Source organism: Eschrichtius robustus, chromosome 1 (genome assembly GCF_028021215.1).
Source record: "Eschrichtius robustus isolate mEscRob2 chromosome 1, mEscRob2.pri, whole genome shotgun sequence".
Lineage (NCBI taxonomy): Eukaryota > Metazoa > Chordata > Mammalia > Artiodactyla > Eschrichtiidae > Eschrichtius > Eschrichtius robustus.
The window spans coordinates 68,596,206-68,619,031 of NC_090824.1; the positions used below are offsets into that span (position 1 = coordinate 68,596,206).

The following is a 22,826-nucleotide window of genomic DNA, read 5'->3' on the forward strand; positions in this document are numbered from 1 at the left end:
TTAAATTTTCTCTAAAGCAATCTTGCACATGCAGGAGGAAAATAAATATTGGATTTGTGATTAAATAAGGGTTTAGAGGTATAGGGTTTCATCTTTCAGTCGCTGTTTTTAGATCGTCTCCTTGTCTTATTTATTAGTAAGTAATTATAGGGACTTCCCTAGTGGCGCAGTGGTTAAGAATCCGCCTGCCAATGCAGGGGACCACGGGTTTGAGCCCTGGTCTGGGAGGATCCCACATGCCGCGGAGCAACTAAGCTCGTGCACCACAATTACTAAGCTCTTGCGCCACAATTACTAAGCCCGTGTGCCACAGTTACTAAGCCTGCGCTCTAGAGCCTGCGAGCCACAACTACTGAAGCCCACGTGCCTAGAGCACATGCTCCGCAACAAAGAGAAGCCACCGCGATGAGAAGCCCGTGCACCACAACAGAGTGGCCCCCGCTCGCCGCAACTAGAGAAACTCCATGCGCAGCAACAAAGACCCAACGCAGCCAAAAATAAATAAATAAATAAATTTATTTATTTATTTAAAAAATAATAATTATAATAATGTCGATTATTTATTACACTTTACTACATGCCAGGCCCTGTTTGACAACTTTACAGATAGCCACATGATTTATTTATACATAGGTAAGGAAGATGACACCAAGCATGGGCCAGTAATAACCATGAGGTAATTGAGCTAAGTGGGCCTGACCTGTTCTTCCTGACCTCAGATGTGTTCGTAACCCCATGGCTCCATCTTGGTGCTGAGGACTGTACTGTGGTGGAGGAAGCACCCCAGATCTCTTGGTAGGAAATGAGTCCCTGGAGGAGCGACCCCTATATACCATCCCAATACGGACACATGTACACACATACAGACGTTATCTGGTGTATGTTCCAACCTGAATAGGCTGTAAAATTGTATCCTGGAAGGCGGATCACAACCCATAGCCTGGTTCTTGCCTGTCTCTGTAACTGCCTGCTTGCCACCCCTCCATTTTTCTCTCCTCCTTTCCTGTGTATTTGAAGAATGGGGCTACAGTCTGGCACATAATGTGGTATGAGCTGGCTGGCTAGAGAGTGGGAGAAGAGATAGCAAGCAAAGTAATTTTAGGAGAACAGCAGGACCAAGTCCTTCTGCTGTACAATAGCTTTTTCCTCCTCCTTAATTATAAAGGGATTACACATATGTAGTGGAAAGGTTGAAAAATGAAAAAAAAACTTTCACAATCCCATTCTTAGATATATCTACAGTTAATGTTTTTCGATTCTCTTCAAATCCTTTTTCTATGACTGCGTTTATTTTTAACAAAATAAGGGTGCCATCGTCTATATTATTTTATAATCTTCCTTTGCACTTACTGGAGCATCAAGACAAATTTCTCACAACATTAAATATTTCAGGTGGGGGGTGAGATGAACTGGGAGATTGGGACTGACATATATACACTAATATGTATAAGATAGATAACTAATAACCTGCTGTATAGCACAGGGAACTCCACTTTGCTGTACAGTAGAAACTAACACAACATTGTAAAACAACGATACCCCAATAAAAAATAAAATAGTACGACTATTGGGAGTAGACAAGTCTGGATATAAATCTCCAAGCTATCACGTACTAGCTTTGTGTCCCTGGAAAAGTTGTGTCCTCCCTCTTAAAAAAAAAAAATTAAATATTTCATTTCCCACTGTCCATTCGTTTGTTCGTTCATTCAGAACGTATTTATTGAGAACTTCGTATATGATTGGCCTTGGATTTTAAAGGTGACATAGTGGTACATTAAAATGACTCAATTTATTTAATTTTCTATTAATGGTTATTAATTCACTCAATAGACAAATATATATTGAGCACCTATTATTAACCTGGCCTGTTCTAGGTGCTGAGGATATAGCAGTGAATGATGCAGATAAGATCCTTGCTCCTTGGAAGGTTACCCTGAGGGAAACAGTAGTCAGTCTCCATGTAAATATATGCACAGGAAAGGTGAGGGCCTGTATGAGATCTGTTTGCATCAGATTTCCATCTCCTTGATATTTGTCAAAAGTTTGGTTCATTGATGGTTCTTGCCACTCCCATGTTCAGTGGTGACATGGATTAAATTCTCTTTATACAATACTTTACTGTTCTTTCAGTAGAATTTTTTGAAATGAAACATTAATGTTTCTGCTTCATCTGCCATCTTGATTGAACCAGAAGGCTTCTTAGTTTAAATGATTAGAAAGGTATTTCCTAATCAGATAAATATACTCTTATATTTCTTTCTGATTTATTTATTTAACTATTTATCTTATATTTAATTCCTTTAGCATGTATTTTGGTTGGTTGTAGAGATTTCAATTTATTTTTCCCCAATATTTTTGCTGTGTTGGGTCTTCGTTTCTGTGCAAGGGATTTCTCTAGTTGCGGCAAGCGGGGGCCACTCTTCATCGCGGTGCGCGGGCCTCTCACTATCGTGGCCTCTCTTGTTGCGGAGCACAGGCTCCAGACGCGCAGGCTCAGTAGTTGTGGCTCACGGGCCTAGTTGCTCCGCGGCATGTGGGATCTTCCCAGACCAGGGCTCGAACCTGTGTCCCCTGCATTGGCAGGCAGATTCTCAACCACTGCACCACCAGGGAAGCCCCTTCCCCAATATTTTGAAATCCATAATCATATACATACATTATATGTATTCAGTAAATTATAGCTTTTACTCTAATTATTAATAGAATCAGAATATTCTGATTTCTATTGGGAAATATTTCAAATAGTAATTCTATAGCCAGATTACACAGTGCCCATAGACATGTTTGTTACATTAAGCATTTGGAGTGGTTTTGGCATATATGTTTAGGAAGAATTATATTTTTAAAGTGTAATTCTTTGAAGCTACTTACATTGAAATTATTTAAAGTATACTGGCTGTAGGAACTTACAGAATGGAGTGAAGAAATTTTTCAGAGAAGCAGTGAAACAAAATCATAGACAAAGTCATGTCAATTCATAAATTAATGAAATATATTAATAACTGTTAGCTGTGAATAGTATTTGTTTACATTTCAGTAATGTTCTCCAGATCAATAAAGTGAGTCATTTCATAACTATGAAAGAAAATTATATTCTAAAGTAGATGTCAAAATAGCCTATTCTTAATAGTTTTGAAATAAATGAAAATTTTCTCAGTGAATAATGAGGGGAACTAGCGTGAAGACGTACTGTTTATGGAGCATTCATTCAACAATTGTTTATTGACTCTCTGCTCTGAGCCTGGCCTTGTCCTGGATACTGGGATAGAGCAATAAACCAAACACATAGTTTGTGCTCAAATGAGGTCACGTTTTAGTGATCAGAGAGATACGATACATGCACATGGCAAGATTATAACAAAGATATTTGGGCATATACCAGTACCAGATGGTATGTGCCAGTGGACTGGTAGGTGGAAGAGTGTTTCAGGCAAAGGGAACAGCAAGAATGAAGACCATGAGGCAACGTGCCTGGTAGTTGAAACGTCCCCAGAAGAGTGACTGAGGGGAGAGTGGAGAGTAGTAGTTGATAAGAGAGAGAGGTGAACTGAGCCAAGATCGTGTGGTTTTCTATTGATTGTGCGAATCAGCATATTTAGTTTTCCTTGCTTAATCTAAAGTTTTATAGAGGTGATAAGGACAAGATTCTCTGATAAGTCAACTGAGGAAATACCCATAGTGGCACAAAAACTGAGAATTAGGTCCCGGATGCCTGGAGTTTCTATATTGGGGAAACATGCTTCTCCAGTATGAGCAGTCTGCCAAAGTCATCGTAAACATTTGAGTGTTCGAATATGTCTGGGCTGTAACCTCTGCAGGGAAAGGAAATCCTGATTTCTAAAAATAAAGACTGCTTTTATTTTAAGAGTCAAAGGGGAACAGACTGTCCCAGTAAATACAGGCCATTGACATGTTTTAATTGTAAAATTAGAATATGAAGAGAGATCATCACTTTAAATCCGTGGTTCGCTAGATACCACTTTTTAAAATGTCTCCGGACATATTTTATAACCTCCATTGAGGAGTCATGAATTGGTTTTCAGTACTGATAGGTTGGTAATGTTAAAGGAAAATGAAACAATAGTTAAATTCCTCTAATACTTTTGTGAGGTAAAATAGCTCGCTTTGTTGTGACTTATAAATTTATTCGTGCATTCAGTACTTCATACTGAGCACATACTATGTACCAGACACTATTCTAGGCTCTTAAGTTATAATAGTGAATAAGATGGAAAACGTCCCTGCTCTAATGGAACGTATATTCTAGTTGGGAAACAGATAATAATTTTTAAAAATGAAGATAGATACATTATATAACTTCAGATAGTGATGACTTCTCGGAAGCAAAAGGAGGCAGGATAAAAGAAATCAGTTAGAGGAGTTGCTTTTTTACTTAGGGTGGTCAGGGAAAGCTTCACTGAGGAGGGGACGCTTGAGCAACATGAAGGAATTAGTCATGTGAACCTCAGGAAAAGGAGTATTTCAAGCAGGAGGAGACGAGCAGGTGCAAAAGCCCAGAGGAAGAATTGTTTATGATTTATTTGAAGAACAGTAATGGGGCCAGGGTAGGGGAAGAGTGGTAGAACATGAGAGCAGAGAGGTAATAGCTGGGGTAAGAGCACTGTGGGCTCTGGTTACCACTGTGGGATGGTTTTAAGTATGAGGAGAAGCCATCAGAGGGCTTTGATCTGATACTTGTTTTAAAAGGATGACTCCAAGTCCTGTGTGTAGAATAGACTGTGGGATCAAGAGTAGGAGCAGGTAGCTTGAGCAGTTGTTGGGGTTTGGGTGAGAGATGGGGGCTTGGACTAGGGACATGGCAGTGGAGATGGAGAAAAATTTTAAATTTGGAGTATATTGTACTTTTTTGTAGAGCTAACCGAATTTGTTGATGGATTACACATGAAGTGAGAGAGAAAGAGGAAATTTAAAGATGTTTCTAAGGTTTTTGACCCAACAACTGAATGTTGGTGCCATTCCTTCAGGTGGTGAGCAGGAGGGAGGACAATCAGGAGTTCCTGATTGTCACATGTCACATGTTGTGAACATGTTAACGTGAATACCTCATAGATATATCTATGCAGAGATGTTGAGTATTGTTAGATAAATGGGTCTGTGTTTCAGGGGAAAGCTCATTAACAGAGATGGACATTTGTATTACCCGACTCAGAGTATGATGATACAAATGTCTATCATCATTAAAGCCAGAAGACTGGATGAGGTCCTCTAGGAGAGTGATTATAAATAGAGAAAATAAACTTTCTGAAGAATGAGCCCTGAACACTGTAGCATCTAAGAGGTTGGAAAGAAGAGAAAGTTTTGGTAAACATGACTGAAAAGTTACAGCTTATCAAGTAGGAGTAAAAGCAAGAGAATGCACTATTGCAGAATCAAGGGAAGAAGGTGTTTTGAAGGAGGAGGAAATGAACCACTGAGTCAAATTCTGCTGAGATGTTGCCTATGAGGACTGAAAGTCACCCATGGAATCTGGCAATGTGAAGGTCATTGACAGTCTTAAGAGATTGACTTGAGAGTAGAGGCTGGGCAGACAGCTTGCCTGCAGTCACTTCAAGAGAGAGTGTATGCATTGAGCACCAGTACTTCTTGTGAGGAGAATTTCTATAAATGGGATGAGGGAAATGGGATGGACTTTGGAGTGCAATACATCTTGAGTGTTCTGCTGGCAATCTGAATCTGATTGTTGAGTTTGAAGTTTCATAAAGCATGGTGTTCTGATTCTTAACATGTTCCAGTCTCAACTAATGAATTTTCTTTTCTATGAATTTGAAGTGAGATATCAAATTTCTTTTGATTCTCATTTTCTTGATTCTCTGTGTTCAACAAATTACAGTTTGTTTTCAGTGCTAATATAATCACTATGGCACACATATATATAGTGAACTTTAAAATACCATATTCAATTCAAATGTTTGTTTTAATTTTTATATGCACTCATTCCCTCCCAGTGAAAAGGAATATGAATTAGTGCAGTGACTGGATCTAGATGAAATGACATCATCACGGGCTGCGCTCTTATAAACTCCCAGCTGCTTTGAGAATACATTAGAGAATTTTGATAACTTGCAGTTGCTGAGCTATTCAGATCACCCAGATTTCTCAGATTTCACACTGTAAACTAGATTCCTTTCAAGAGGATTTTACTCTGCCCTCTTTTAAAGGCAAATAGAAACTTATCTCAAAATGTCTCACTTAAAACATTTTCCACACTGACTACCATCTTTACTGTGCTGTGATTAGTATAAGCAAATTAGATCATAAAATACCAAGGGAACAGGATGAAGAATGGCAAGAAGTTAGCTTTTGAGGGATTGTCTGTGGTAACTAAGATAAAGTCATGAATTTTAGGCAGTGAAAATAGAGAAGATATCTTAGATTTTCATGAAGGTGGGGACTATTTGTCTATTGTTTACCACTGTGTCTCCAGGCACCCAATAAAATAAAAATATAAACTTGTACTGGAATAACTTATGTCACGAAGTATTAGTATAGTTATTGGCAGGCTAGCTATCATTGTTTTTCTTCTTGAAAATACAAGTTATTTTATATTAGCATACATATGTATTTATAGGTGACCTTTGATATGCATGAAAAATGAAAGAAACTAACCTACTTAATGCTAAGTCATAGTATAGGGTTTCACCTTTATATTCATCTGTACTATATACTCTAAATCAAAGAACACAAACATCTACAGTTTTTTTTTTCCCCCTCAGTGTTTCATCCTTTACTTCCACCTCACTTGGAATCCAGTGTACTTGCTCTCTCTCACCATTTTTCAGATTTAGTCTTTGCAAATTATCTATATCTGCCTTTATGAGTGACAGTATCAGAAGATTGGTCAGTTTTGCTGGAAATATAATACATTTCTCTATGACCCAATAACTTGAATCAAGGTCCAAGACATCACGGATATTTGTAAGAGCCTTTGCAGGTATCTTTTTAATATAAGCTTAGACAGGTCTTTGTAGCTGGGGCCAAAACCTTTTCTTGACAAGAGCTCAGCTGAGGACATCTGGCCACTTAGAAATGAACTGAAAGGCTAATTTATTAAATGTTACTTCTGGTGGGGTGGCAGGTGGTTTTATTGTCTTTGGCCACTCGTGACTCTTCCAAAAGCTATAGCATTCTTTCCAGAAGCTGTATAGCATTTTACAAGGGGAGAAAAAATTCTTTCCTATCTTGGGGAACATCAAAGTAAATGAGAGAAAATGTTTTAATTTTGATCCTATAAATCAGATGCACTGCCTGCTTATCAGTACAAAGAAGAAAAAAAAAAAAACACCAGCTCCTTGGGGATTTGGTTTTAAGGAAATGAGATTTTTATCCATGGAACCAAAGGATCATTAACAGCACAATCAGAACAATGGAATTCCACAGTATGGATGCCAACATGCAAATCTATGGCCCTTGCTTGGTTCTAGTACAGTACTTGGAATTAACGCAGTAACATTACAGTATAAATAAATACAAGGAAGGGAGTTGTTTAAAAATCAGTTAATTTATTTTCACCAAAAATAGGTTAGTTTTGAAGAAACATATCTTACATATAATGAATAGATGTATCAGAAAATTCACAAAACTGGGAGTGAAGAAGGTCTTAGCCTACCTAGCCTTTTGAGTTCCAGGATGTGGCTAGAGTCAATTAGAAATTACATGAGCTGTATTGGAGCTATAAGGAGCCAAGCAGAAATGGCAGAACACTGAGCATGCCTGACGTATGCAGCTGAGTTGTCCCTCCTCTGGAGTTTTTGATGAAGAACAGAGTGGCTGGAAAATCTTGCTTTTCTTATAGCTAACTTACTTATAACTAAATGTTGTAATTATTATCTATAATAACAACAACAAACACTTATCAAGCGTTTACCATGGGTCTGGCCCTATTAGAAATACTTTACATATGTTCATTTAATCACTACAGTGGTCCTGGGAGGCAATCAATCAATAAACAACTAAACAAGTATATGTGTGTATGTATTGAATATATATATGTATTCATATACATGGATGATGTATATCACATATATACACATATATGTGTCAAATATAGAAATATGATTTGGACACAAGTTTCTTTATAAACATTAATTATGATAATGTGCATGGTGGGTTTGCAAGAAGGGCATAGTGTATGACACATTTTCCAAATTTATTTCAAACCTTATTGTCATAGAGCTTCATAGAGCTTCTCATGGAGTCAATACATATGCTTTGAGAGATATTAATTTAGTCATTGAACTCAGGTCTAGGTCTAAGTCCAGGGGATTCTTAAATGAATGAGTGTTTTGTTGGGTTTCATGTGGTATCAGAGCTACAAAGCAGCTCCTGCCGCAGGCATTGGACCCAGTGCGTATGACCGTGGGATCTGAAGGGGTGATGCCAGCAATACTTTTTTCTACCCTTAATCAAAGGAGACTTAGAGCCATTATTTTTAAGGATAATAAAGAACATGTAAGATTTCTGCACAGATGCTTGCTCTGCTGGGAGCTCCAGCCTCCTGCCACCCTCCATCTGAAGTTACTGAGTTTGAGCATTGGATCTGAGCTAAAATGTAATCTCTTCAGGGGAGTCTTTCCTGATTCCCTGTCTAGTCCTTTGTCATAGTCCTTGATCACATGCTCTCTTAGAATGGCGCTCCATTTCTTTATAACATTGATCTCACTGTGCCGTTACACTCTCATTAGTGCTATACTGCCTCATGTCTGTCTCCCCTACTTGTGCTCTCCTACTTCTACAGCCTCCCCTGACTTATCTCATGACAATGGGGACCATCTCTGGTTTGACTTATCATCATATCTCTAGCTAGGGTCACAGTGCCTAAGTGTCTGCTTCATTCCTGAGTGAATGAAGGACCATGAGCCCTTGTGGTGTGCCCAATATCTGTACCTACTTCTTGTGAGAGGTGTTATGTGTATTCTGTGCGCTGTGGTGATCCAGGGAAGCTCTCGTCATGAGTGTTGGATTCATGACATCAGCTTTTCAATTTCATTTGGAAAGCCAGTGTCTATACTCATTCCTTTTTCCTCTAAGGCATATCATTCAGATAGCTTTGGTAAGAAAAGTATTTTACCTCCAAACCGTTAGGAAATGTCCATTTCTGTACTTACGACCTGGGGTTCTGCATTTATGATCCAGGCAGTTCTCCTCTCTTCCACACCTATCTCCAGTGTTGTTATAATCCCTGATTTTTACACATACTTAGATCTATCCCATTATTCTTTTTAATGAAAATTACCTAGAATAAAATTAATTTAGTAAAATTAAACATTTTAGAACATGACAGTAAACAGTTAAAAAGGAGATGGTTTACTTATTTATTTAGTTATTTTACTGAAGATTGATTTTTTTTTAAACTGACTTTCATAAATTGGCAAACTGTTTATGGAGTCCTATAATTATTTGAAGTTCATACCATCTTTAAGGATTACATATATACTTTGTTGCAAATGTGTGCTATTAAATTAGCATTTCCTAGTCATTGGCTTATGTATGTTTAATGTTAAAATTTAGTTTTAATATAATGGAAAATTATACTTCCTGCATCTGAAATGCAAACCCAAATTGTGTACACTAACAGAGTTAGCCTTTCTTTATCATCATCAATGAAGATGGTAGTCAGATGTACAAACTTAACAAATAAGAGTACATTTTATTTTTCAATTTTATTTTAGATAATTTAATGGAAATCTTTTCAAATGTATTATTCAATACTATGTATATGTTTCTTTTTATCTGAAAGATCAATAATTCTGTAAATATTAATTGCAGTTCCATGTAATGCAATACTCCTTTGAGGGTGGGATGCGTAAGGCTAACAGCCCCTTGTCTTAATGACCTCAGCCAGTTTTTCTGCTGCTGTAAACTGCCATTCTGCTGTCAGCCAGCCTTCAATGAGCTACCTCACTGTCACTACCCTTTTAATGACTTGTCTGCCTAGTAAGAACTGGAGATGGCCAGGGAATAGCTGCTACAAAGCTCATTAAGCCATTTACCTTGGTTTGTTCAGAATGCAAAATCTGGAGGCCTGGGTCTGTACTTTCTGGCCAAGATAAGTGCTCAGAATTTGCAATTCTGAATCACTGTTTGCTGGACATTTGGCTACTCTTCCTGTATTTTCTTTCTAAGAAAAGCAGAACTGAGAGGAAAGATCAAGGAGTATGTTTTAAGAGACTAGGCCACTCACCTTGTTCTGGCATTACCTAGCATTGCCACCTTGGTAATATGTTCTGGGCGTCAGTCTACTTATCTCTAAATGAGAAGATACATAATCCAGAAGTTTTTCTTTTCCAAAGTTAATGATTCTTAATTTTTGGTAAAACCTTTTTAGTTGCTGTCACAGTCTTCATTTTATCCAGTACATGCATCAATTATCATTAGTTCATTAATAAGCAAACATGTAACCTTATTATGCAATGTAAAAAATCTACAGTATGCTATAATGACAGTTTTATTCAGAGTGAGACAAAGAGTGTGAAGTACATTTTTTTCCATTTTCAAGCTGCACATCCACACACCTAATTACTGTTGTGTGAATAATTTCAGAGTGCCTACTAAGACTTCTAATAGCTATCACTGACTAGTAATCTGTCAAGCTATAATGCAGGATAATATGTTTTTACACAACAATGGTGAGGCTCTCATTAATTATTACCACCTATAATTGCTAGATATGAACCTTTATTCTAAAACTTAAAAATTATATACAACAAAATAATGATTTAAAATACTTCTAGGAAGTCTATACGCAGATGTTGCAGCATTAGAGTTAATGATGTATTAAGTCATTTCTTATTGCTTTTGTCTTTTTAATAGGTGACATATTATTCAAATTGAAATAGAATAAAAGTCTCTGCCAACAATTAAGCATCACACTTAGTCACATCTGCTGCCTTAAAGATAAGCATATAATTTATTAGACAGACTTCTTTAGCAATATCTGATACAGAACATCAATATATTTATATGCCCAAGGAAGAAGAATTTATAGTCTAGCATTATTCTCCAACGGTATTGCATGTTCAGGTTTTATGCATGTTCTATGTCTTGTAGTATAACTGAATTTCAGATCTCATAATCAAAATCTACCATTTCACCTTTAATCTAAACTTTAATTCCAGAAGATTTCAAGCAGACCTCTCTTTGATAAAGTATATTCTTTCTTTTCTCAGATATCTTATTCCTTTTACTTTTTTACTATAAAACATATAGAGGGTAAGGCTAAGGTCCAAATTTAAAATTATGAATGAAAATGATTGTTTAAACAATGGGATTTTGAGTTTAATGGAAAGGAGAGGGGCTAAGAAAAAGGAGATCTAAGCAGAAGAAAGTCCGTGTGTCAGATTCTAGATTTGCCTGTAGGAAAGCAAGAGTGGAATAAATTAAGGTTCTGTCTTGAATGAGAAAAGGAAGTTTTTGGCGTTGGAGTGGAGAAAGGAGGACTAACTAGAGTGACTTGTTTCTAGGTTTGGATCTTGAAGATTTCGGAAGTTGATAGACCCCTGGTGTTAGGCATACCTTTTCAAAGGCAGCATCGGGTTTGTGGAATGGAGAGTCATACGATTGCAGGTGCTCACGTGAGAGAAGGAACGACAGAGGAAGCAAGGCAAGGGTTGTGATTGTTTGCCAGGGTGATCTGCATTTGGACAGTATGCCCATGGCCCAAAAAATAGCAAAGTCAAATGGAGAACAATGCTCTGCAGTGGACAACAGTGCTGCTTTTCATGGCTGGGAAATGTACAATGAATCTTCTTAAAGTCAACACGGTAATTATCATTTAGTCTTTATTTCAGAAACTGAAATTCTTCATAGGCTTTTTAAAACTATTTCATGAAAATAGGTATTGCAGGTTTATTTGTATGAATCACATCTTTCAGACTGAGAGATGAATGATTCAACCAGGGATCTCTAAGAAAATAGATTCCCCACTAGGAAAGATAGTAAAGTGCTACCTTTAATAGTAGTTCTTAGTTATTTTGATTCAGCGCTATTCATTTTCTTCCCGGCTTGGGTGGCATTGGGTGGAGGAGGGAGGGAGGGGAAGAAAAAAGAAAAGTCTGAAAAATTTTTTCTGGTTTCTGTTTCCTAAGATTACATTCAGACACTAGTCACATAGCTATGTGGTCATAGTGTGGAATTCTTTTCAAGTGCCTCCTTTTGAGGATATGAAATCACCAAATAAAAGAGCCTGTGCCCAAATTTGAACACATTTCAGAACTATGCCTGCAAATAATACAGATTATTCACTTTTTCTTTTATGCTTTCGTTGACACATTATAACTTGTGTTTCTAAGTGAAAATTTAGTGTTCATGCTTTTAGTGGGCTTGAGCCATCTCATGATTTTTTTTGTCATTATAGCTGTAGTGCTATGTACATGACACTCACCCAATGGTTATTCACTGTGTTGTTTCTTCATTTACTTAATTTTTTATACACTTAAATTTTCAATCTGTTATTAGATGCTTTTTTAAAAAGGAGATAGGTTTAATTTCCTAGGCAAAGTTAATAATACAAGTTTATGACACGTGTCTTAGTTCTCGCCCATGAGACCCCTTGGAAGGATCCAACTGATCTTAAGGATCTACTGCTTTCAGAACCATCTTTAAGTGCCTGCCCTTTCCTGCTTTTTACAGCTCAATGGCAGCATCACTCAGGTGCAACTTCTCCAAGGGAATCCAGAGACATTTTCACCCGGTGGTTTAGGAATTCTCATTAAAATAGTTGCTTACAATGTGTCCATGTTGTCCCTGTATTCCTGGAACAAAACTTAGGGAGGATTTTGGTCAAGCTAGGAAGCGGTAGCACCTTTTTAATTCCTTTGCTCATGAAGGGTGACCAGTCATGGCACTACTTGTTGTAAACAGTAGAGTGCTTGGAAAATGACTTGGGAATCATCTTTGATGAGAAGAGAGCTGTATTCAACTGCCTGATGTGTTCTCTTATTGAGCAGAAAAACTTAATTTCAGGACTTTCATCACCTTTTAGCAGAAGTAAACTGCAGTGTATTTTCATTTCCTAATCAGGCCATTTCTCTCTTTCTTTTTCTCCTTGACTGAGTCATGGCTTCATTTGTTTCTGATATTGCTTGTTCCTCGCCCTCTGTGATTGCCCTCAACTGTGGAAGAGCACCCTTTGTTCCTTAGAGTTCCCTTTGGCCAGGTCACATTTCAGCTACTCATTGAAACATATATTTATTCTACTCTGGAGCACATTGTCTGGCCAGCCAAGAATTTATAGTGAAATGTAACAGTAAATTGTGCTCTGTGGTCAAAAAAATGCCAAATGATACACACAGCAGTACAGAGATTTCCAGCATAGGGTAGAATTAAAGACCTAAGGACCAGTGCCAGGATTGTTGGCCGTATTTTCACAGTGGCCAGGTTTGTTAGAGTCGAACTTGGAGAGAGCTTGAAATCACTTATCTCAGATGTTTGGGCTCACAACCACAAAGCCTCTGAGAAACACAGAACTGATCTTGTAATAAGCTCCAGCTGAGTTTACAAGCCTCCGAGCCTTTCTGAAAGCCTGTTTAGTTTAATGAGGGTTTTCAGATTTCAAAGCTCACACACCTTCACATAAAAACAGATGATTATGACCAAATTGGCGAATGTTGTTCCATGAGTGTTTTCCCCAATATGTTCTCTTCTCAGTTGTCAGGCATTGTTCCTTTACACTTTCCACCTTCCAGGCATCATTTTTAAATATAATTTTTGAAAATCTTATTGTATATAGTTTCCATTCAAGCAGAATGTTACATTACATAAAAGAAACGGTTTTCTCTTAACAGGAAAAGACAAATATGCATATATTTTATTCTGGTCAATAAAAAGAAGGTACAATCTTAAAAAAAATTGAACCCTTAACTTCTGCTGCCATGACAGCTGTCCCGAGAGGCTGCATCTCCACGTTCACCCCTGTGCCCTGCTTCGCAAGGCTCTACAACCTGTTTCTGAATGTCTTGTTAATGAAGAGAGAAAAGCCATGTCTGTGACCCAGTAGGAAGGAATGTGGGAGAGTGGCTATCCACGCCTCAGTCATTTATGTATTGGACAAACAACCTTCAAGAACATTTATAACACTAACTTCATTTTTTCAATTTAGCCTTTTAAAATAATAGCTTTAATGTGTGGCATATATTGGTATTATTCTGCTTATTCTGATTTTTCCAAATGTGTTCTGAGTCACCCTTAGAAAGAAACATAATTGGGATGTGAGGCATTCAAGCCTTACTTGAATACCAAATCTTTGATTACATTATACCCATGGTCTTACAAAGAGGCACGACACAGAGTGTGATGTCCACATGTCAGCAATACAGAACCACAAGGGAATGGTATATACAGATGTCCAAGGGGCCATGTGCATAAGGCCAGGTTGCGCTGAAATTGTGATGAGCCAGCAGAATCCTTGTCTCCTAAGCCCCTCTTCAGTATTCCCACCTATTCTTCCACCACACAGGCACATTGACAAGGTGTTTGTTAGACGATACAGTAAAGTTCAGCTCTTCTTTGGGGAAACAATTGCTGTTTCATCTCTTCCTTTCCAGCTGTCATTTTCTATTCACTCCAGCTCAAGTACTGAATCTCTTGAATTTTCTCTTCTCTCTTGAGTCAGAATCAGCTACCCATGGTTTTTGAAAGAATATGGTAAGAGGAACTGTGCATTAATTAGTGTATTATATTTTGAAGAACATTTGTATTCCAATCAGGGACAATCCTTTAACAGTTAAAGTTTAACTCAGGGTAGGTCAAACTATGTTTTGAGAGTTATATGATAATTATTAATTTTTAATTCTTATTTCATTAAATATACTTTGCATTTATTTCAATGTAATATTAAAAATGTACTCTTACTAACTATGGATGTTTTATTTTTCTTTAATTTACTTTTCTTGCAAATGCTATTTGCATAGAATTAAGTAGTCAAAAGTTTGGGTAGAAAAGATCGGTATTCTATATTTAAAAAGCACATGAGACTTTGGCTTTCATTCACAAGGAATATCTGGTATGGGACATGCTCACCTGCCCCAAACAAATAGAAAATAATACAAAATACATAAAATGCCTGTTAAAGACACTGACCAACAGGCAATGCAGGGTGACCCCTGAGAAAAGGAAACAAACAAGGTAGGTATTACAGTCATCTGAGGTTTAGTGCAGGGAGAGAGAACCCAAGAAGAGCCTAGTTCTGTGGCTGCATAGAGGAGACAGGTAATAGAGCTCAAGGTGCCCAAGTCAACAGAATTTTTAGGGGAAGAATACTGGAAAGGTAGGACCTATACAAAGGAAGAGCTCCAGAAATCTGGTTAAGGGTCCACTTGAATATTAGACTGAATACAAGTCCATAGGGTAAAAATCTGTGAGGCAGAATAAAGAGCAACTGTTGGGAAGCTATGAAATGAAAACTTTTCAGAGCCCATATAGGGCTGTGAGATGGTCGATTTCCTACCAGACAAATAGAAGAGATTTCACTGAACATTTGAAGTGTTCTATAGAGATATAGAGTCATGCATTAGTAGTGGGACTAAATTATCCCTAGAACAACTATTATTCTAGAGCTGCCATAACAAAGCTTAAAAGTTAGCCTTGAAAAGATAAAGCCAGTCTGCAAGTACCTTAATGTTTTGCCAAAACAAATATCAGTGTTCTTTAAAGGAAGACAACAGCGTACAACTGCTCACATTAATTCATAAAATCTGGCATCTAATTTAAAAAACACAGGTATAAAAAAGCAGGAAAATGTGACCCATAACCAGGATTAAAAGAGCTAATGGAAACAGTTCAGAAATGGTAGAGGTGATGGACTTAGCAGAAAAGAATTTTCATGGTTACATGAAAATATGAGGTGAAAGACTTGTACAGTAAAAGATCTCTGAAAGAAATTTAAGCAAAGACAAATAAATAGAAAACATCACATGATCATGTATTGGGAGAATTAATATTGTTAAAATGTCCATACTATCCCAAGCAACCTACAGATTCAATGCAATCCCTATCAAAATCCCAAGGCATTTTTTACAGAAGTAGAAAAAACAATCCTAAAATTCATATGGAATCACAAAAGACCCCCAAACAGCCCAAGCAATTATGAGCAAGAAAAATAAAGCTGGAGGCATGACACTTCCTGATTTCAAAATATATTATAGTAATCAAACAGTATGACATAAAAACAGATATATAGACCAATGGCCAGACTAATCAAGCAAAAAAGAGAGAGGACACAAATTACAAATATAAGAAAATAATAGACATCACTACAGACATTAAAGGATGATAAAGGAATAATATGAGAAAACTTTTTGCCTGTAAATTCAGCAACTTGGATGAAATGAATTGGTTCCTTGAAAGATTCAAAATGCCAAAGCTCACTTAGAGGAAATTGAAATCTAAGTAGTGATATATCTATTAAGAAAATTGAATATATAATTTTAATCCTTCCAAAAAAAAAAAATAATTCCAAGCTCAGATAGCTTTGCTGGAGAATTCTACCAAACATTTAAGGAAGAATTTATACCAGTTTTATACAGATCTTCCAGAATATGCAAAAAATGAACCTCAATCCATATTTCTTACTTTATTAAAAAATTACCTCAGATTGGATCATAGACCCAAATGTAAAACCCCAAACAATAAAATTTGCGGAATAAAACATAAGAAAAAATCTGTTACCTTAGGTTATACAAATATTTATTAAATATTAAACCAAAACCATGACCCATGAAGAAATTTTGATAAATTGGGTTTCATAGAAATTAAAAACTTAAGAAAGTAATGTTAAGGGAATGAAAAGACAAGCCACAGACTGGAAGAAAATATCTGTGAAACATGTATTTGATGAACAGCTTTTGTCTAGAATATATAAAGAGCTATCAGAACTCAACAGTAAGAAAATAACTCAATTTTTAAAATGGGCAAATGAATTGAGCAGGTGTGTCTGTGTGTGTGTATGTGTTAAATAAGTACAAGAAATGATGCTCAATATCATTAGTCACTAGGGAAAAGTAAGACTATGAGATACCATTATACACCTATTAGAATGTCTAAAATTTAACAACCCAACATTGCCAAGTGCTGTCGAAGATGCAGAGCAACAGGAACTCTCATGCATTGCTGGTGAGAATGCAAAATTGTATAGCCACTTTGAAAACAGTTTGGCAGTTTCTTATGAAGTTACCCAGATACTTCCATATGCCCCAGAAAAATAAAAACTTACTATGTTCAGGCAAAAACCTCTAAGTGAACATTTATAGCACCTTTATTTGCAATAGTCAAAAACAGGAACTAACTTAAATGCCCCTCCACTGACTGAGGAATAGATACTTACACTGTGGTACATCCATACACACAATGGAACAATCCTCAGCAGTGAAAAGGAGTAGATTAATGATACATGCAACAGCATGGACAAATATCAGCTTCACTGCACTAAGTCAAGTCAGATTCAAAATTATGTATGTATTGTATGATACCATTTATATCACATTCTTGAAAAGACCAAACTATAGGGACAGGAACTGTTCTATATCTTGGCTGTGATGTGTGTATTACATATATGGCATGTGGTTATCATATACGTCTTTCAAAACTTTCAGAAACTTTCAGCAAATTTTACTGTATGTTTATTATACTTTAATCAGCCATTTATAATAGCAGAAAAATATAAAAACTTAGAGATAAATTTAGCAAATATATCTAAGATATGTACACTGAAAACTACAAAACATTTTTGAGAGCAATTTAAAGGAAACTAATAAATAGGGCGATATGCCATCTTGTTCATAACAAAATAGAAGTCTCCACATTGTTAAAATATAGATCTATACCCAGGTTGATCTATGTTTCAATGTAGTATCATTGAAAAATCACAGCAGATTTATTTTGTAGAAATTGACACAGTGATTCTAAAATGTGTATGGAAATTCAGAAGACCTATAATATCCAAAGCAATGTTGAAAAGGAAAAAGATGGAGAGCTTACACTGACTGAATTCAGGCTTAGTATAAAGCTCCAGTAATAAGTATAATGTGTTATTGACGTAAAGGTAGTTATATAATCAAACATACACTTATATGACCCAGAAATTCTTTTCCTAGATATTTACTCATAAGAAATGAAAAACATATACCCATCGAAACACTCGTACATAAATGTTCATAGCTTTATTATTTGTAATAGCCACAAATTGGGGGGAAAAATACGAATGTCCATCTGTGGGTGCACAGATCAGCAGTTATCCTAGATCCACATAATGAAATGGTAATAACATAATAAAAACAGGTGAATCTCAAATACAGTATGTGTAAATGAGTCTCAAAAACATAATGAGCAAAAGAAGCCAGCCAAAAAAAGTACATAGTGCATGTTGTATGATTTCATTTGTATGAAATTCTATAGCTGGCGAACTAATCTTTGGTGACAAAGTAAAACTGTGTTGAGTCAAGATTGTGGGTAGCATCAACTGCAGGGGGTACAATAAAATTTGGGGGGTTGATGAAAATGTTTCATGGCTTGGTTGTGATTTTGGTTTCATGTGTGCCGGGGCAAGAGTCAAAACTCATAGACTTATATCCATTTTATTTATTGTAAATTACACATCAAATGAGGTTGATTTTTAAAATAGTACATGAACTATTTGTTGCTTTAGTTTAGAAAATGGTATTTTAGTTTTTTCCTTTCCTTGCACTCTAATAATATTATTGGAGAAATTACAAAAAAAAGGAACTATTATTTTTGTTTTAATTAGCGCAGTGGAAACAGTGACATCATTTCAGCTGTTGCATTTTATTTTACAGAAGCCAGCTTTACTAAGTGATACACAGAAGTAGTTTTAAGCCTGGTTGTCAACAGACTCTTAAGAGCAAGAGGATGTTCTGTATATACTTTTTTTTTTTTAATTAATTAATTAATTTATTTTTGGCTGTGTTGGGTCTTCGTTTCTGTGCAAGGGCTTTCTCTAGTTGTGGCAAGTGGGGACCACTCTTCATCGCGGTGCGCGGGCCTCTCATTATCGCGGCCTCTCTTGTTGCGGAGCACAGACTCCAGACGCGCAGGCTCAGTAGTTGTGGCTCACGGGCCTAGTTGCTCCGCGGCATGTGGGATCTTCCCAGATCAGGGCTCGAGCCCGTGTCCCCTGCATTGGCAGGCAGATCCTCAACCACTGCGCCACCAGGGAAGCCCTATACTTATTTTTAATTCACACAAAATGTCTTACATGATCGTAGCCCCTAGTTTTATTAATAAGAAAAATAAGGAAGAATGCATAATATATTGTATTTATCTTCAGAAGATCTCATATTCTGGACATTTCTTCATGACAGTAGCTCCTTAAAGTCCACCTTTATTGACATACGTGTCAGAAATATCACCAGTTTCAGGAACAAGACAATTTTCTCTCCTTGACTTATGACCTTTTCCCACACATGACAAATATCAATTTATAAAAGAAATAACAATTGCTAATTATGTGAAAATATCATATATAAGAAAAGAGCCCTTTTCGCATACCTATTAGCCTAGGTTGTTTTAATAAAAATATTCAATGCTAATACAGACGGATCTTTGCTTACACTGTTCATGAGATTGTGGTTTGTAATAAGTTTGAAGTTGGCTTTAAGATTCTTAAGGATGTTCCTACCCTTTGATCAAATAATTCTACTTTTAAGACGGAATTCAACAACCAGGACTATGGTTTGAATTTAGAGTTCTTTCTTGCGTTAGAAGGAAGAGAGGAAATGAAAGGAATAATATTAATTGTTAATATTCTAATAGTTATTGTTAATATCAGAATTTTTTAGGTTTCCCATTAAAAAAATATCATTCATTTAGCTTTCATTATATGCCTGCTATTGGGAGATAGTCTTGAGTAATAAACTCTTGGATTTATCCCTGTGAGGAGAATATAAACTATGTATACTTAAAATGAATTGACTTCTAGCTATTGTACTTGTCTATTTAACCTAGATTGCATGAAAACTAAATGAAATGTACGGGCAGCAACAAAAGGGAGAGTTGGGTTGTCTCCTCTGGTGCTTTCCTGAATCAAAGAATCTAGATAACACCTCTGCCCACACACAGAACATGTTTAGATTTATTGAGTCATCTCTTATTTTTGAATATGCCAAAATGGACTGACCTTTTTGTTTTTTTTTTTTTTTTTGCAAATAAATTGCAACAATATTTCTAATGGAATTGTAACAAACTAACTCCCATTTTAATGTAATTGAATTGCTATAAATCATGTGAAAATGCACAGTTCTTACCACCTATTGTATTTCTTGACTGCCTTACTGCCAGGACATTCTTTGAATCTTATCTCAGATTCTCTTGTTTTCTTGCTCTCTAATTAGAAGATCATTTTGTCATTATTGCCCTTGTGATATGTGATTTCTTTCCTCCTGCTTTGGAGTCATGTCAATATCAATTTGGCCATTCTTTTTTATTTTTTGATGTTCTAGATATTTTGAACTTTTCTAATTAGCTTGTGTTAGTGCCCTGACATTTGTTTATTTGGTTTTGATTAAATTTAGGAAGATTTTGACATTTAACCTGTTGTGGTATTTGTATTTACAGTTCCCTGAATGTGGTTTCTATGGAATGTACGATAAGATCCTGCTTTTTCGCCACGACCCTACCTCTGAAAACATCCTTCAGCTGGTGAAAACGGCTAGCGATATCCAGGAAGGCGATCTTATTGAAGTTGTCTTGTCAGGTAGGATACTTTTTCCCTCTCTCCGTAGATAAATAATTTGTATCTGGAGAATTCTTGGCCATACGTTTTTAAGGCAGCATAGAAAACAAACATCAAACCCAGCCCCATGAGGAAATTTTAGGGCTCTGTCTATATGAACTTTCAAAATTATTTTGAAAAAAGCAAAAGGTTTCCCTTGAATTGGCTCTTTCCCTAGCCAGTCCTGTCCCAGTCACTTCTCCCAACTTCACGCTCTCCCCAGGCTTCCAACAACACACATGAATACCTTCATTCGTTACCTTAGATCATTTGGAAGAGCAGTAAAAGCCAACAAAAACAAACTCACCAATAGTGAAGCTAAGACAGATGTCAGGGCCCCAAATGTACTGAGTGTCTGGAAGCCAAGGGCTAGGGAACGATTGCTTTAGTCGGGTCAGAAATCCAGTAACTACTAGCCAAGACCAAGTTGGAAACCAGAGCTCAGGAGTTGCAGCAGGTCAGGCTGTGCTGTGTGACTTTAGCTAACTCACTCCCTGAGAAATGGCTGCGTTTCCCTCTGCCCAGATTTATATTTCTTTTTTTTTTTTAAAAGCACCTTTAATTATTATTTATTTATTTATTTATTTATTTATTTATTTTGGCTGTGTTGAGTCTTCGTTTCTGTGCGAGGGCTTTCTCTAGTTGCGGCAAGCGGGGGCCACTCTTCATCGCGGTGCACGGGCCTCTCATTATCGCGGCCTCTCTTGTTGTGGAGCACAGGCTCCAGACGCGCAGGCTCAGCAATTGTGGCTCACGGGCCTAGTTGCTCCGTGGCATGTGGGATCTTCCCAGACCAGGGCTCGAACCCGTGTCCCCTGCATTGGCAGGCAGATTCTCAACCACTGCGCCACCAGGGAAGCCCAGATTTATATTTCTTGTTTAGGATTTAGAAGTTAGTAATCGGACTGTGCCTGTCAATACAGAAAAAAAATTAACTTTTTAAAAAAATGCCAGAGAGCACCTGTAGCAGGGACCCTAACAGCAATGATCAGTGCACTATTCTGAAGAGGTACAGATTTCTATTGTTTACTTTTGTTAAAATTGAGTCATTATTGAGAAACACAGATTACATTGCTCTTTCTCCCTTCTTTGCTTGCTATCTCTTTGACTAAAGGAAATTCATTCGCTTTAAAAATGATTCTAGGCTTCATTTCCTCAAGTTCCAGAGCCCAGTACTTGGATGCACTGATTATAATTCACTTGGTCTTTGTTTTGATTCAGTCCAATTCGTGTTGTCTGTATTGATCTATCATTGTGACAGGTCCTGGGATTGCCACATTTTCACTGGGTAGGTAGATCCTATAAAACAACTTGGTTTAGCTAGATAAAAGTAATAATTTTCCTGTTGTTTATAAGTTTGCCAGTTGCTAAACAAACCAAAAAAGGAAAAGTTTTCATTTTTTAAATTTGGGGGGCAGGGGTAGAAATCACTTGCTTTGAGTTATCCTTTTTACCTTTCTTTGGCTCCTTTGACATTGGCTTACCGAGCCTGGCCTCACAAAACTAGTGCCTAGACATGTTGTTCTTTAAGTTTCCTGTTTCTGAACACTAGGGGCTGCCTGAAATACATTATTCAAGGACATCATACACCGGATCTATTCTCACCATAATTCATATTAGACTCATAGCAAGGCGGCTTCGCAAAGAATGTACTTTATGAGTCTTTTCCCTGTGGCCATGTCCAGAAATATATGAAGATTTTCAAGATTGCATTTCTAAATTACTTATTTTTCTTTACATTTTACTTTTGTGATCAAGCCCTTCAGAGTAGTACCAGACAGATTGAATGCAAGCTGTGTGTGAGTGTTCTTGAGGGGGGGAAGAGGTGCTGCCCGTTTGCATGTTATTCCCGTGCCCTCCGTGAGCCAGACCTGCTCTGCCCCACGTTGACGCGATGCAGCCCTCTGGAGGGCCCCTGGGCACAAGGATCAGCATTCTGCTTTTCCTCTCCATCTTTGCAAGCCCAGAACCTCATTGTACCTACACTCCTTTTGCCATCCACCCTTTATGTTCTGTGTCCTGCCTCTCCTGTGTCCCTGGCCACAGTGCTGAGGGGGCATTTAAAGGCAACCCTTTTCCTCACATG

At 37.1% G+C, this 22,826-nt stretch overlaps 1 protein-coding gene across 3 annotated transcripts in view; it reads left to right on the forward strand.

Moving 5' to 3' along the window:
• PRKD1 (protein kinase D1) overlaps nt 1-22,826 on the forward strand; it is a 338,632-nt gene that overhangs the window by 159,210 nt on the left and 156,596 nt on the right. For all 3 annotated transcript variants that reach the window (XM_068546675.1, XM_068546694.1, XM_068546684.1), the window contains exon 2: nt 20,584-20,722. In XM_068546675.1, coding sequence (XP_068402776.1) covers nt 20,584-20,722 — 139 coding nt within the window. The remainder of the gene's footprint in view (nt 1-20,583; nt 20,723-22,826) is intronic.